The 17,356-nt window shown below is 34.6% G+C and overlaps 1 protein-coding gene across 2 annotated transcripts in view; it reads right to left on the reverse strand.

Annotated features, from left to right (window-relative positions):
- EXO1 (exonuclease 1) overlaps positions 1 to 17,356 on the reverse strand; it is a 42,013-nt gene that overhangs the window by 16,323 nt on the left and 8,334 nt on the right. For both annotated transcript variants that reach the window (XM_001368483.5, XM_016430229.2), the window contains 7 exons: positions 16,797 to 16,920; positions 15,794 to 15,931; positions 15,026 to 15,238; positions 13,626 to 13,813; positions 12,866 to 12,962; positions 10,056 to 10,284; positions 5,927 to 6,173 (listed from right to left, as the gene is read on the reverse strand). In XM_001368483.5, coding sequence (XP_001368520.1) covers positions 5,927 to 6,173; positions 10,056 to 10,284; positions 12,866 to 12,962; positions 13,626 to 13,813; positions 15,026 to 15,238; positions 15,794 to 15,931; positions 16,797 to 16,920 — 1,236 coding nt within the window. The remainder of the gene's footprint in view (positions 1 to 5,926; positions 6,174 to 10,055; positions 10,285 to 12,865; positions 12,963 to 13,625; positions 13,814 to 15,025; positions 15,239 to 15,793; positions 15,932 to 16,796; positions 16,921 to 17,356) is intronic.

Here is a 17,356-nt window from a genome sequence, read left to right on the forward strand (position 1 = left end):
GAGTTGCAATCATGATATCTGATAAAGCCAAAGCAAAAATAGACCTGATCAAAAGGGAGAGGGAAGGTAATTATATTTTGTTCAAAGGGACTTTAGATAATGAGGAAATATCACTAATCAACATGTATGCACCAAATAATATAGCACCAAAATTTTTAATGGAGAAACTAGGAGAATTGAAGGAAGAAATAGACAGTAAAACCATATTAGTGGGAGACTTAAACCAACCATTATCAAATTTAGATATGATAATAAATACACCAATTTAGGTGATATGGATGAATATATACAAAAATACAAACTGAATGAAATCCAACAGGCCATCAAAGAACTTTCTCAAGAAAAAATCCCCAGGGCCCGATGTATTCACCAGTGAATTCTATCAAACATTCAGAGAACAGTTAATCCCAATACTATACAAACTATTTGACATAATAAGCAAAGAGGGAGTTCTACCAAACTCCTTTTACGAAACAAACATGGTACTGATTCCAAAACCAGGCAGGTCAAAAACAGAGAAAGAAAACTATAGACCAATCTCCCTAATGAATATAGATGCAAAAATCTTAAATAGGATACCAGCAAAAAGATTCCAGCAAGTGATCAGAAGGGTCATCCACCATGATCAAGTAGGATTTATACAGGGATGCAGGGCTGGTTCAATATTAGGAAAACCATCCACATAACATAATTGACCACATCAACAAGCAAACCAACAAGAATCACATGATTATCTCAATAGATGCAGAAAAAGCCTTTGATAAAATACAACACCCATTCCTATTAAAAACACTAGAAAGCATAGGAATAGAAGGGCCGTTCCTAAAAATAATAAACAGTATACATCTAAAACCATCAGCAAACATCATCTGCAATGGGGATAAACTAGATGCATTCCCAATAAGATCAGGAGTGAAACAAGGGTGCCCATTATCACCTCTACTATTTGACATTGTACTAGAAACACTAGCAGTAGCAATTAGAGAAGAAAAAGAAATTGAAGGCATCAAAATAGGCAAGGAGGAGACCAAGTTATCACTCTTTGCAGATGACATGATGGTCTACTTAAAGAATCCTAGAGATTCAACCAAAAAGCTAATGGAAATAATCAACAACTTTAGCAAAGTTGCAGGATACAAAATAAACCCACATAAGTCATCAGCATTTCTATATATCTCCAACACAGTTCAGCAGCAAAAACTAGAAAGATAAATCCCATTCAAAATCACCTTAGATAAAATAAAATACCTAGGAATCTATCTCCTGAGACAAACACAGGAACTATAAGAACACAACTACAAAACACTCTCTACACAACTAAAACTAGACTTGAGCAATTGGAAAAACATTAACTGCTCATGGATAGGACGAGCCAATATAATAAAAATGACCATCCTACCCAAACTTATTTATCTATTTAGTGCCATACCCATGGAACTCCCAAAATATTTCTTTACTGATTTAGAAAAAACCATAACAAAGTTCATTTGGAAGAACAAAAGATCAAGGATATCCAGGGAAATAATGAAAAAAAAACACAAATGATGGGGGCCTTGCAGCCCCAGACCTTAAACTATATTACAAAGCAGCAATCATCAAAACAATTTGGTACTGGATAAGAGACAGCAAGGAGGATCAGTGGAATAGACTTGGGGTAAGTGATCTTAGCAAGACAGTCTATGACAAACCCAAAGACCCCAGCTTTTGGGACAAAAATCCACTTTTTGATAAAAACTGCTGGGAAAATTGGAAGACAGTGTGGGAGAGATTAGGTTTGGATCAACACCTCACACCCTACACCTAGATAAACTCAGAATAGGTGAATGACTTGAACATAAAGAAGGAAACTATAAGTAAATTAGGTGAACACAGAATACTATATATGTCAGACCTTTGGGAAGGGAAAGATTTTAAAACCAAGCAAGACTTAGAGTCACAAAATGTAAAATAAATAATTTTGATTACATCAAGTTAAAAAGTTTTTGTACAAACAAAACCAAGGTAACCAAAATTAGAAGGTAGGCAACAAATTGGGAAACAATCTTCATAACAAAAACCTCTGACAATGGTCTAATTACTCAAATTTATAAAGAGCTAAATCAATTGTACAAAAAAATCAATCCATTCTCCAATTGAAAAATGGGCAAGGGACATGAATAGGAAATTTTCAGTTAAAGAAATCAAAACTATTAATAAGCACATGAAAAATGCAAATCTAAACAACTCTGAGGTATCACCTCACACCTAGCAGATTGGTTAACATGACAGCAAAGGAAAGTAATGAATGTTGGAGGGGATGTGGCAAAGTCAGAACATTAATGCATTGCTGGTGGAGTTGTGAATTGATCCAACCATTCTGGAGGGCAATTTGGAACTATGCCCAATGGGTGATAAAAGACTATCTGCCCTTTGACCCAGTCATAGCACTGCTGGGTTTGTACCCCAAAGAGGTCATAAGGAAAAAGACTTGGACAAGAATATTCATAGCTGCCCTCTTTGTGGTGGCAAAAAATTGGACAATGAAGGGATGCCCTTCAATTGGAGAATGGCTGAACAAATTGTGGTATATTTTGGTGATGGAATACTATTGTGCTCAAAGGAATAATAAAGTGAAGGAATTCCATGGAGACTGGAACAACCTCCAGGAACTGATGTAGAGTGAGAGGAGCAGAACCAGGAGAACATTGTACACAGAAACTGAAACACTGTGGTACAATCGAATGTAATGGACTTTTCTATTAGTCTCAATGCAATGTCCCTGAACAAACTGCAGGGATCTAGAAGAAAAAACACTACCCACAAGCAGAGGACAAACGGTGGGAGTAAAAACAATGAGGAAAGGCAACTGCTTTACTACAGGGGTGGAGGGGATATGATTGAGGAGAGACTCTAAATGAACACCCTAATGCAAATACCAACAACATGGAAATGGGTTCGGATTAAGGACACATGTGACCCCCAGTGGAATTGCACGTCGGCTATGGGAGAGGTGGCGGGAGGGGGGTGGGGTGGAGGAGAAGAAAATGATCTTTGTTTCTAATGAATAATGTTTGAAAATGACCAAATAAAATAATGTTTAAAAGGAAAAAAAAAAGACTAAGTCTTAGGAGGGATTATCTCTACTGATGGGGAGTGGGTGAATGGGAAACTCCAAACATAAAATCAAGGATCTTCTTAAGTGAACTATATTTTATTTTATTATTACTTTTTTAAACCCTTACCTTCCATCTTAGAATCAATACTGTGTATTGGATCCAAGGCAGAAGAATGGTAAAGGTAGGCAATGGGGGTTAAGTGACTTGCCCAGGGTCACACAGCTGGGAAGTGTCTGAGGCCAGTTTTGAATCTAGGACCTCTCGTCTCTAGGCCTGGCTCTCAATCTACTGAGCTACCCAATTGCCCCCTGAAGTATATTTTAGAGAAAGAATAAAAGTAAAACGTGTCATTTCTCACAACTAATCATTCAGGAGGAAATGTACATTGGTGAAAAGATTGTGGAACTTGTGAGGCAGAATTTAGGTTCTGATTCTGATTTACACTTCATCTATGTGACCACAAACCACTCATTTAATGCCTTTAAGCCTTTGTTTCCTCATATGTAAAATGAGAGTAATACTAGTTTCACTGCCTACATGATGGGGTTGTTTTGACATTTCTGCTACTATAGCTAACGGCAACTATAGTTTTGTCTAGTGTATTTTTCCTACTTCCAATGAATAAAACAGATGTTCTTTATCTTATTCTCAATAAAATTGCTTTTTGACTCCCCAAAGAGAAAGAATTATCTATCACAACACCTGGAAGATATTAAACATTTAATAAATTCTCTTTGTACTCTATAATGTCTAGTATAGTGCTCTGCATGTGGTTGCTCTCAGTTAAATATATCTAAGAGTAACAAGGCATCCTAGAAGCCATCTAGTCAATAGGTGTCTGATAAAAAATACCATCTACAAAATCTCTAACTTGTAGTCAACAACTCTTTGTTCAAGGCAGTCCTGTTCCATTCTTGGACAGCTTTCAGTGACTACAGTTTTTTCTTACACCAAAGCACAAATCTCTTCATAAATTTTACCCTGAAAATTCAACTTCTGTTCCCAGGGGTCAAACACAAGTCTGGTCATCTTACAAATGACAGTCTTTCAAATAGTGAAGACATGTCACACTCCTCCCCTAATTCTTCTTAGCTTCTCCCAGATAAGCATTTCTAGTTCTTTCACCTGATCCTCTCTGGCTGCCCTCCTGAGACAGATATTTTTTAGCTCATTAAAGCTCTAAAATGTGGCATCTAGAACAAAATAAACACAATATTGCTCAATAAACTCTCGTGGCTTCCTGTAAAAATAGATTCGAACTCGGGACTTCAATCCCCACAAGCCCTTGCTCCACTTCCCCAAAATGCTTTGTAATCTCATGGAATTCTGAGGTGGGCCGAGATCAAGAAGGGATTTAAGCTGATTGCAAAGACTTTTATGTCTCTTTTGGACTTCCGTTTTGGAGCAGACGTGGCTCTTTCCATAATGTAGGTGAGGTCTTGTCTAGGCCTCTGGCCTAGGCACGTGTTTTTTCTTATTCTGTATTGTCTTTAATCCTTAACCTTTAATAAACCTCATAAAAATATAATACTCCTTACAGAGAGAAACTAATTTCTACCTACCTCAGTCTCCCCTAAATTTCAATCTTTACATTCCAATACCATTATAATCTAATATGAACTTTAGCATTTAAAGTTCTTCACACTATGATCCCTTCTGATCTCTCTGGTCTACTTATACTTTACTCTCCCCTCTCAAAACTTTATAATTTGGCCAATGTCCTCTATACTGTTCTCATAAATGAGAATCTATCTTTTGTATCTGTCCATGCCTTTATACTGACTGTCCTCCATGGCAGGAATGCTCTATAACCTCACTTTCATTTCTTAGAATCCCCAAGTTCCTCAAAGATTCAGCTTAAGTGCAATGTACTGTGAAAGAACTTTCATAGATGCCCATTCCATAAATCGCTATTAATTCTGCTTCCCCCTGTTGATTATTTCCCATTTATCTCCTATATAGCTTGTTTAAACATAATGGTTTATGTGTTGCTCTCTGCCCCACCCCCCATTAAAATTCAAGTTTTTTCGTGTGTGTGTGCGCATGCGTGTGTGTGTGTGTGTGTGTGTGTGTGTGTGTGTGTGTGTGTGTGTGTGTATCTTTGTGTGCCTTCGATTGAATAGGGTACCTGGGACATGATTAAGTGCTTAATAAATGCTTACCGGCTAACTGACAAGGCCACTATCCTAGTTCAGAAGCTTATTACATCTTTCTTGGACTATTGCAAGGGGTTCCTAAATGGTCTCATAGTTTTACATCTTTCCTTTCTATTCCATCTTCCACATGCCTTCCAAAGAGATATTCTTGAAGTACGATTGTAGCATTCTCTCACTCAATAAACCCCAGTAGTTCTCTATTGCCTCCAGGACAAATTAGATTCCTTTGTTGGGCTTTTATAGTCCAGTCTAGTTTTGTCTTCATATTATTGATCTAAATTGACCTTCTTGCTGTTCTCTACACCTCTTATATCTAAGGCTTTGCACTACTCTCTTCCATGCCTGGTATGCAATCCTTCCTCCTCTCCTCTGCATAGAATCTCTAGTTTTCTTCAAAATTTTGTTCAAGCACCACTTTCTACCTAAAACCATTCAAGGTCCTCCCAGGTGCTACTTACTGCCTCCCCTATTATCTTGTATTTATTTTGTGTGTACTTTAACATACACGTTGTTTCAACTACTTACAAAGTGAGTGATTTGAGGACAGAGACTGTTTTATCTTTCTTTGTATCTCTAGCTCTTAGCACAATGGCTGGAACACAGAAGGTACTAAATTAAGCTTGTTAGTGATTGAAAGAGTTGAAAAAATAATCGATTCATTTAATATAATTATACCTGCTTCTAGTCCCCGGAACCACAATAGCACCACTTTCTTCATTTCTCTTCTGCAAAAAGGATGCAAATTTGTTTCTTACTTTAGGCTGGGTAGTCAAGGTTTCTTTACAGGAAATATCATGTCCTGTGTCAGGGATGAATGCTTCAGAAAACTTCTGTGGCTTCTTATCTTCACAGTTCTCTTTCTTTGTTTTCTTAGTAATTGAAAATGAATACTGGGATAAAAGATCATCTTCAGATAGTTCCTCTAAATACAAACATAATGTGCAAACTTGTTTAACTTAGAGGAAAAAACATTACATTGTATATATAAATATTCTGAGGATGAATTTACTTATTTTTTATGAATCATTTCTAGCAGCTAAGTTAAATGGATCACATAAAAAGCCCCTTCAGAGTTTCTGAATTTTACAAATGAGTAAATAAACATTTAATGCCTATTATATCTGCAATTACATAATGAATGACCCACACCAAAAATTTAATACATAATTATTTTTGTCCTATTTTTAAAATTTGAACAGATGCTTTAGGCATTCTGTTGGAGGAGACTTTGTACGTATAAATAAATGACCTCATGGTAACGAGTAGTCTAAATAAAGAAAGCACAAACATAATAATTCACAAGCAAATGTGATTAATTTAAGTGCTTTGGTTTTCATAACAACAGTTCTGGATGCCATATGCTGAATTTTAAGTGTATTTCTTTGAAAAGTACATGGTATGATTCCATCATGTAGTTACATCTCTAGTTTCAAATCCATTCATTTGGTCAGTATTTAATTAGTGTGTACACTGGCTTTGGGTGGAAGGTGAAGAGATAAAAAGCAGATAAAAAGATATGGTCAACAATTTCAAAGAGCTTATAGATCAATGCAGGAAGTAACATGTATATATAAAGGTTTGTTAACTCAATGCACAAAGATGATGTGTCCCAAGACATACCATAAAGAATGACAATAAAAAGAGGTAGAGATTACTTCCATGTGGGGCTGAGAAAAGATCAGAGAAGACTTGACGGAGAGGAAGCATTTAACCTGTGTCGTGACTTGGTAGGATTTGGACCAAACAGAGATAGGAAAGGTAGAAAGAGAATTCTGGACACAAGGAAGAGAGGCGGAAAAGAAAATAATTGTTAGGCTAGGAGATATTTGGGTTTTGCCTTTATAGTGTCAGGATTCACGAGTAGATGAGTATATGTTTACTGAATTTAATTGAATAGTTGGAGAAAAGTCTGAAAATGTAGGTAAAGACCATGAAGGTTAAGATGATGCTTTATTTAGACTTTATTCTGAAAATATTGAGGAGTCATACTTTTTTGAATAGAGGTATAAGAAGATAATCATTGTGCTTTAGGAGTATTAATTTGGCAAAAGGGTCTCAAATGTACTAAAAAGTGGAAGTTACATTATGTAGTTAAAAGACCATTAGATTCAGTTATGAGACCTGGGTTTGAATCTTGAATTAGATATAAGTTTGATCTTATTTATATCTTGAAGTTTATATCTTGAATATGATATAAGATATAAGTTAGATATAAGTGACCTTGAGATATTACTTAACTGTTCTGAGCTTTTGTTTCTTTCAACTGTAAAATTTGAGTGCTAAGATCCTTTCCAGCACCAATATTCTTTTTTTTTTCTTTTAAAAACCCTTACCTTCTGTCTTGGAATCAATATTGTATATTGGTTCCAAGGCAGAACAATGGTAAGGGTAGGCAATGGAGGTTAAGTGACTTGCCCAGGGTCACACAGCTGGGAAGTGTCTGAGGCCAGTTTTGAATCTAGGACCTCCTGTCTCTAGGTCTGGCTTTCAATCCACTGAGCTACCCAGCTGCTCCGCAGCACTGATATTCTATGACTTAATAAGATCAGTTAAGGGATGTTCATAATAGTCCAAGTTGCTTGGATAAGGGGACTTTAAGTCAGAGCAAATGCAATGGGAATCAAAGGAAGTAATGGGTGTCTGAGGTTGCAAAAGAGTAGAACTGACAGTTTTGGTGACTGAGGGAGAAAAAGAGTCAAATATATATATATGAGGGGATAGCAAATATGGCCTCAGTCACTTTCTAGTTGTGTGACCTTGGGCAAGTCACTTAACCCCCAATGCCTAGCCCTTACCACTCTTCTGCCTTGGAGCCAATACATAGTATTAATTCTAAGGTGGAGGGAAAGGGTTTAAAAAGTGTGTGTACACACACACACACACACACACACACACACACACAAAACATATATGTTGATATAACATTTTTATAATATGTGTACAAATAATTGCAATATGAAATTTGAGGTATTCATGGGAAACCTAAATAATGTTAAGTAATATAAGTGGAAATGTAGGAAGAAAAAGAAAGGAGCTAAAGGAATCAGAAAGAATATTTGGAGGTGGGAAAACCAGTTGATAGTTGAAGGAAGCTAAGAGTTTCAGAAGAAAGGGGTGGCTAACAGTGTAAAACACTGCTGAAGTACCAAGGATGAGAACAGAAAAAAACAACTGGATTTGGTGATTATGCCATCACCAACAACCTTTAAAAAAAGCATTTCCAGCTTAGTACCAGGGACAAATAATAGTTGTCCTGGAGTCAGGAAGACCTGAGTTCAAGTTTGACCTCAGACACCATTTGTGTGACCCTGGGCAAGGTACTTGTCTGTCTCAGTTTCAACTACAAAATGGGAATAATTATAGCATCTAATTCTTAGGGTTGTTATGAAGATAAAGAGATAATATTTGTAAAGTGGCTAGCAAAATTAAAAATGAAATATAAATGCTAATTATTATTACTATTATTATTCTTATATTCTAACATCAAAAAGTATGAAATCTTTAATTTTTTTTCTAACAGAAGTAGGCCATAAGTTTTCTCCTCTTTTTTTTTAGGTCATTTATATCCTGTGGGGAAAGAGAATAAAGTAAGTTGGAAGTTCTGATACAGAGAGATTATTTATCTAGTTTCTAGAATTATTCTCTCCCTTTATTCATTACTGTTTAGATAAGCTCTGAAAGTTAGGTAAAATGTGGGGAAAGGATATGGCATGATACTTCACCATAATTATTTTGAAAAATTGAACATGGAGAGGGGTAAGACATTGTTTAATTCTGTGAAGGAAAAGCCAGAACCAATAGGTCTGAGTTACAAGAAGGCTGATTCTGGCTCAGTATAAGTAAAGGAATTATTAACATTTAGAGCCATATATAAATGGAAAAAGCTATTTTGAAATAGTTACTTCTCTGTTACTGGCAGCCTTTGAGTGGAGACTGGATGACTTTATAGCAGGATGACTGCAGAAGATTGTGACTTTAAGTAGAAGCCTGAATTGAGTAGATTTTGAATTCTTTCCTAACCTAAGAGTTGTAAGAGGGAAAAGACTGATAAGAGTTTGCAGAAGACATACTTGGCTTTGCAAAACTAGGTTGGTTCATGCAGGGAACACAAAAGGAAAAGGTTCAAAAGAGTGTCAGGAACCTATTTAAGGAGCAGAAAAGAGTTCTTTTAGATTCTCTGACTTTACAATGACTTTAGGCTATAGAAATCAGTAAAATCTAAACAAATCTATTTGGATTATTTTGTATTAGAAAGCTACCAATTAACATTTCAATAGCCATTTAAACCATGTAGGTTCATGTTTGTACACAAATACGTGTGTTCATTAAATATGGAAATTTGGGGAAAGGTACCAATTTAAATAAAGCTGATCTAATCTTAAAACATATCTCCAATCAATCAATCAATCAACATTTATTAAGCACCTACCATCTGCCAAACACTGTTAAGCACTCTATAGACCTGAAGGAAATTACAACAAATGATGAAGACTCAGGTTCAAATAATAATAAAGTTAATATATTAGCACAGTTAAATGATGACATTAAATATGTTTGTTATAAAAAAGTACAAATTATTTAAGGAGATTTATTGATTTGCTTATGTAGTTAATAAGTATAAATTGCAAGGGAAAGAAAATAGGAATGAGCAAGATATAAGGTTTAACATGTAAAACAAAACAAAAATATCAGCAAACAATCCCAACCAATTAAAGAAAAGTACCAGGTTACAAAAAATTAGAGAAGGCTTACCCTACTATTATTACACTCTTCCTGTAATGTTTCACAAAAACAAAATACATACCACTTCTTGGTCTTTTTATAAATAGCTGCTTCTTTGGAAGATTAAGTCCCTTAGTACTAATAATTCTCTCAGTGCCAGCAGTAGTACATCTTTCCTGTAAACATGTAGTATTTGCAATAACATCTAATTTAGGCCTAGGGCAATGGTTCCTATTCCAAATGCTATTCACATTCAATGGCTTCTGACTAGGTACTCTGTCATTCCACCCTTGACTTCTTGATTGGTGAAGCTAGAAAAATTAAAAAACAGAACAAAATACGATACCCATTAGAATGGGAAAAGTCAACTTATTTTCCTTTTGTGATCAATCAATATAAATTATATATAAAGTATATAAATATGATAAATTACCCTTATAAAGAACAGCTGTTAAAGATACACCTGCCCCTTATTTGGCAGTCCTATACTTTTCATGAAATATCTTATATCTTTAGGTCTTTTTCTCTTCAATGAAGTATAAGTGACTTTGATTGATCATTTCTTAAGAAATAAAGACTAGGCCTGCACAAGATGGTAGAAGAAAGAACCTTATCTTAACTGTTATTGCAAAAGATGGCCTGAAATTTATTTGAGGAATAATTTAGACAAAATATGAAATAAAACAATACTCTTTAATAATAATTTTCTATTGATAAGTGAGCACTACTTAAACATTAAGTTCAGTTTGGTGGAGACTTCAAAATATACGTTCTCTATTCATTTAAAAACAAATGTCATGGGGGCAGCTGGATGGCTCAGTGGATTGAGAACCAGGCCTAGAGACTGGAGGTCCTAGGTTCAAATCTGGCCTCAGCCACTTCCTAGCTGTGTGACCCTGGGCAAGTCACTTAACCCCCATTGCCTAGCCCTTACCACTCTTCTGCCTTGGAGTCAATACACAGTATTGAAGGTAAGGGTTTAAAAAAATAAATGTCATAAAACAACATATAAAACAGCTTTTCCTCTTTTAGAACATGATTTACGTTTAAAGAAAAATTATTTTAATTATAAAATTGTAATTCATGTTAGATGCACATATGGTATATTGCTATTCCATTATTAAATAAAAAAATTATCTTAGGACAATATATACATAATCTATGATTACCAGGCTAATCATTGGGAATAAACCAGGAGGGCGGCCCCAACTCACTAGGTAGGATGGTTGCACAACACAATGTAATAGTAAGAGCACTGGGCTGGGGGGAGGTCAGCAAATATGGAATTCAATTCCAGTTCAGCTACTTGAGGCATTATGGAGAAGTAGCTAGCATGCTGGTCTTGGAGTCGAGAAAAGCTAGGTTCAAATCTTACTTCTTATCTTTTTCTTTATCAAAAAATTGAGGGGGGGGGAGGGGGGAAGGTGGATTCAATGGCTTCTACAGTTCCTTCCAACACATATCTAGAATCGTATGATGTTAATTGTTACCTGATGGGCAAATAGGCATGAAGTCACTTTATTTCTCTGGGACTCAGTTTTCTCATATATAAATTTAGAGGTTTGGGGTAGATTTTTTTTCTGAGGTATTTTTCAGCTCTAAATTTTATGATCAGATTGCATAACAATAAGATGCAAATAAATCAAATTGAATGGGTAATTAGATTTGATTAGAGGCATAAAAAAGGAGAAATTAAGTAGCTTGCTATATAATTTGAAAATTTTTTTCCTTAGGTATCTGTATAGAAAGAAAAGGAAGAATCAGGCAGAACTCTGAATTTCTGAATATGTGTGGCTCCAGCAAAACTATACTTCAAGACATTGACATTCAAGACATTAGAAATTTGACATTCTGGGCCCACAAAGGGAAGAAAAGGATACCTTGGGGTTCTTTGGGCAAGAAACAATCTTAAGAGTCACTTTTAAGCCTTCCAAATGTCAATACAGATTTGGGGTTAGAAATGATTTTAAAGATCATCTAGTCAAATCTTCCCATTTCCAGGTCTTTCAATAACATTTATTAAATGTCCATGATGTACCTAGCTCTGTGCCAGGGATACAAAGAAACACAAAATGTGTTCCCAGGCCTCAAATGAACTTATAGTTTAATGGAGGGAGATAATATGTAAATAACCATGTACAAACAAGATATGTATAAGGTAAATTGAAGATAATTAACAAAAGGAAAACAGTAACACTCAGGGGGATTTGGGAAAGGCTTCTTATATAAAATGGAATTTCAGCTGGGACTTGAAGGAAGACAAGAGGCAGAGATGAGAGAGAGGGCATGATAATGAAGGTCAAAAATAAATTAAAATATATAGCTCAAAGTAATATAAGTAGGAGCCAGCTTCTAGGAATGAAAATAAGATGATTGATCAAGGGCACAGAAATCGGTCAGTGAATCAAATATTTTTAATTGCCCACCATGTGCCTCGAACTGTGCTAAGTGCTCACTGGTCAGAGAAGTGCAAGAAGAAATAGGAAAGTATCAAGATAGAGAAGACAAAGAAATTTCAAAAGGGAATAGTTAGATCAAGTGTAACATGTCACAAAAAAGTCAAGAAAGATGAAGATAGTACAAAAGCCCAAACTACAGCTGTTACCATAAATCTGAATAAAAAGTTATCTCAAAAACATGTTTGTTTGATGTATAATATAACCATATAGTGCCTTAAAGTTATTCTTTATTCATGGATAAACAATGTAACTTCTACAAAGACAAGCTGTAGCAAGCAAACAAAGTTGTTTACTTTTAATCTTAGAGTAAAAAATCGTTACTCAAACTTAAGGCCTAATTAAGTAAATACTTACCAAATGAAGACAACAGTACCCTTTCAAAAATTTATTGAAATGTGTTCTTTTAAAAGGTAGTAAATAAAAAAAAATTTACCGTAGCAGTATCTGGGTTATAGTTATCAATTTGTTCCAATGTATTTATGTCTTTATTACCAAGTGCAATTTGAAAGGCAGTGGTATCATCAGTATATCTAAAAGTTAATCTATTAAGGAAAAACAATGAACCACATTATCTACCATAGAAAATTCTATAATTCAATAGCTGAAAATATTATCATCATTGATAATAAATGAAAAATCCATATACATGAAATCACAAGCTTAGTATACACAAGCTTGCTTTCTTATACCAAGTTTTTAATTCACTTATTTGCATATGAGTGAGATGAAGGAGAGAAGAAGGAAAAGATTCTAGGGAGTGCTTTGTCAGGTTAGAGCCCTGGAGGACTAGATATTTGGGAGTTCCTAAAGGAGAAAGGATAGTCTAAGCAGTTAAAGGTAGCCTCTACTACTGTATTCCCACACCCTCAAATATCTCTCTTGGTTGCCAGGCTATTAAGAACCAGTATTACCTTTGAACCAGAACAATGACCCTAGGGATACATATTACTTTCAAGTTAGTCCTCATTTTAAAAAATGTTACATGCCCAGCTTTAAGTAAATGCAAAAATGGTGCTAAAAGCTTCTTCTGAAATGTTTCCCTGAAAGAATAACTTAAATAAAAAAACAAACATAAGTTTAAAAAAGTTAAGACCTAAGTTTCCTGATGCTAGAATGTACCACAGAAAACATTTTCAGTACAAGTATAGATGAAGGACATAGTAAAATTCCACCATTCATTTCACAAAGGATACTGTCCAGCATAATGTAGTGTATCTGGATTGATGTCGTCTTCATAGGCATTAAGAGGAACAAGTTTCCTTTTGATGGGATCAAAAACTAGCTGATAAAGAAAAGTATTGTTGGCTCGAATAAATCCTTTGACATATTCTTCTGGTACTGTTATATTCATCTTAAGATAATGCCCAATTTTCTTGATAACCTAATAATGGACATCAAATGTTACTCATGAGTCATCTTCAATTAAACAAGAAAACAATGACACATTATCTAAATACCTCAAGGTTTTAATAGTGTGTTTTATTGTAACACTGGGGAGGATAAGAAAATAAAAATAACTTTCTCCTGCATAAATAGTTACAGATGGGGAAGCCCAAATGATTATCTACTAAAGTACAAGAAAAGAATGCAAACTGAACTAAAATGGTTTATTTCATTCCTTTCTTTTTCAATTCAATGACAAGATATTGATGAAAACTAATGTCAAAATGATAATATCTGCCCTCAGTTTGCATTTCTTCATATAACAAATCAATTTATTTGGAGATTTAAAAAATCTCCACTCGAAAGCTCTTAGGTTAGAAACAGTTAACTAATTTAGTTGAATTCCCTAAGATTATTTGCATTGTCTTAAATAGTGAAATTTCTTTGGGGGATAAATAGACCAGTGAATTTAGTTATTCTGGTGAGAAATTAACAAATTAGAATTTTTATAAAGGTAACAGGAAAGAACAAGGAAGATAAAGGATGTATAACTAGAAAGGAATCAATTCTACCCTTGATTCTACAAAGTATCAACCTTTAGGGCTTTCTGTATCGAGTGCTTCATTTTTTTGAAAATAGAAAACAATACTTCATTTCAAACTCAGGTAAAAGTTAATTTAGAAAACATTAAAAGGTTCCTAGCAACCAATGTGAGATGTATTATGTTGAAAATGAATGAATCTGAAGCTTTAGAACAATGATATACCATGTTTTTCTAAAGGAGGTAGGGTTATTCCAATGTGCACAATTATTACCTATTGATAATTAATACATAACAATAGCAAAAGAAATATATAGGCTATTAATAGACTGGTTTGATCTATGATTTTTTCAGTTTAGGGAGCTTTTTTCAGTTACTAGATCTGTTCTACTAACTGCCTAATAATAGGCAAATGTTCTATAATTTATAGATTTAGAAAGTTGCTTGGGAAGGGAGTTAGATGACTTGCCCAGGATCAACAGTCAGCATGTGTCAGTAGGCCTGAACCTAGGTATCTTGACTCCAAAGTTCTATGCAGCATAACACAATGCCTTTCAGATGTACTGGAACATTTCAAATCTATCTTCCTTCAACTGGTTTATTCTATTACTAAAAATAAAACAAACTAGCTATAGAGACTAAGTTTGAACTGAGTAAAATGATGCATACCTTTATAATATCAGGATTATTGGCTATTTTTAGTAGTTTGCAAGCCTTGGCTAAACCAATCCCATGGAGAGATGAGAGATAGTCACAGCCTGACAGAATGCACATGTAACGAAATTTTTCTTCCGTGAACACATCCCCAAGCTGTCTGCACATTCCTAGTCGAGCCTGATCAATTTCCAATCCATTTCCTAGCTTGTCCATTTTTAAAATCACCTTGAGTGAAGTAGAAGGAAAAAAAAAGTTAATCTTTAAAGTCATTTTTCTTTTATGATCATAGTATAAGTGATAGTCTTTTTATTCTCTTGCCTAATGCAATGATTTTCTCATTTAAACCTCATTCACAAAATATCAAAGTGCAGAAAGGGAAACAGAGGGACAGAAGTGACTTGTTAAAGTGCCTTTGCTAGGACTAGAATCAAATGTTCTGACTCATCCAGTATTCTTTAAATCTCATCATACTTGCTTCACAGAATTATTATGAAGATCAAATAAAATACAAGAAAACATTTTTTAAGAACATGAAGCACCATAAAAAATAATAAATCTCAAACATTGAGGGTTTACTAGGAAAAGTACCAAAATTCTACAAATTCTTGGGCAAACAACAAAAGATTAAAGACCTTTCTTCATTAACATTCTATAATAAATTATTTAAATGAAGGTATTAAATTAGGTAATTCTTTCTTGGGAAGGAACAGGTTAAGCTCTTCAGTATCCACACTACCAATTTCAACAATAAAAGCCATCTTTGGATGAAATTTTAAATACCTTTTTACACCCAAAAGCTAAAAGGTCAGAGTCCTCTGTGATTATAGCATCGACAATCCCAGTTTTGTTGAGGTAGGCCAACTGTGCATCAGCTTCATATGGAGCAACTATACAATCCACTCCTTGAGACCGTGCAGCCTAAAGAAAGAGATCAGTGTGAAGAGGTAACAAGGTACCATGTACCTACCAGGCCCTAACACTGACTGACTATCAATAACCCCTAGAAATTCAATGTTCAAGCTATAATAGAGGATTTTAGAATTTGAAAAGCACTTAAGAGGTCACAGTACAAGACACAGTAGTATACTATATCTAGTATAATCCTATCAAACACAAGATCATTTTATTATTAGTCTTGATATTAGTAAATTTGTAATTTTTGCAGACAGTTTCTTTTGGAATAGAAATTGTCCACATTTGAGATCTGCATAAGAAAATCCCTTACAATGCCACCAGTAATTAAGAAATTAGGGCAATTTATTTGTTTGAGAAAAAGGAAAATTACTACACAAGTCCTTTTTTTTTTAATGAGGTTGTTTCTATTATTCAACTTAAAACTAAAAGGAATAAGTAGATAAAAGAAGTTTCTTGGCCCTTAGGTATTATAACACAAAACCCCAGACAAAGTCTTCATCAACTAGATAACCAGAATATTCAATTTCATGCAAGCTGTTGTCCTAATCCTTAGAACCTCTCTCTAAAGTGATGTTATTCTGGTAACTTTTGTGCAAAAACTCTATTTTGTCCTTGAAGCTTCAGTGTACAGTACAGAGCTTTATACTAATTGTGGGCTTAATGTCTGTTAAATTCAGTTTTCCTTCTTCCTTGAATCTGTATTTGAAAGTCTGTTAGAAGAGTCTTTCTTTCCTGGAGAACAGTACTAGAATAATGCTTATCCTTCTTTTCTATTACCTTCACCATCCCAACAAATTTCAATAATTTTTGATTAATTTTAATATAAAATCAACACAATAACCCAGTTGTTAGCAACAGTATAACTTACTTTAATTACTTGGTGGGCCATGTTATGCGTGATATTGATAGAACGGGCAAAACATTCCCTGGCTTCTGTAATTTTTCCCTCCCGAAGGAGCTGTTTCCCTTTCAGAAGATTTGTCTGACGTCTTCTGCAGGTGAATATTAGTCATATTCAGTAACCTTCATTATACCAGAATGTGACATGTGCAACAAGCTTGAAAACAACTTGAGGGTAGGTACTACAATGTCTTATATTTCTTTGGTTTCTTCCAAAAGCACAATAGTATTGTAAACAGGAGCTATTTAACAAATGATTTTTAACTATAATAGTCTACATATCTCAGGGCAAAATAATTTGAAGTCATTTTTCTTTTGGACAAAAAAAGACCCTAAGATAGTCAACCACCTTCCACAATGAATGGTTTGCTATTTCTCGTAATCTAGTTGTTGAATTATTGATTATTAAATTTGGAATTAAACTAAGTCAAGACAATGGAGAACAACTATAAGGCAAAGGCTCCCCCAAACCAGAATATAATGAATGCATTCTAAGTGTGAAGAGGAAATACTAAAACACATGAAATA

Source organism: Monodelphis domestica, chromosome 2 (assembly GCF_027887165.1).
Source record: "Monodelphis domestica isolate mMonDom1 chromosome 2, mMonDom1.pri, whole genome shotgun sequence".
Lineage (NCBI taxonomy): Eukaryota > Metazoa > Chordata > Mammalia > Didelphimorphia > Didelphidae > Monodelphis > Monodelphis domestica.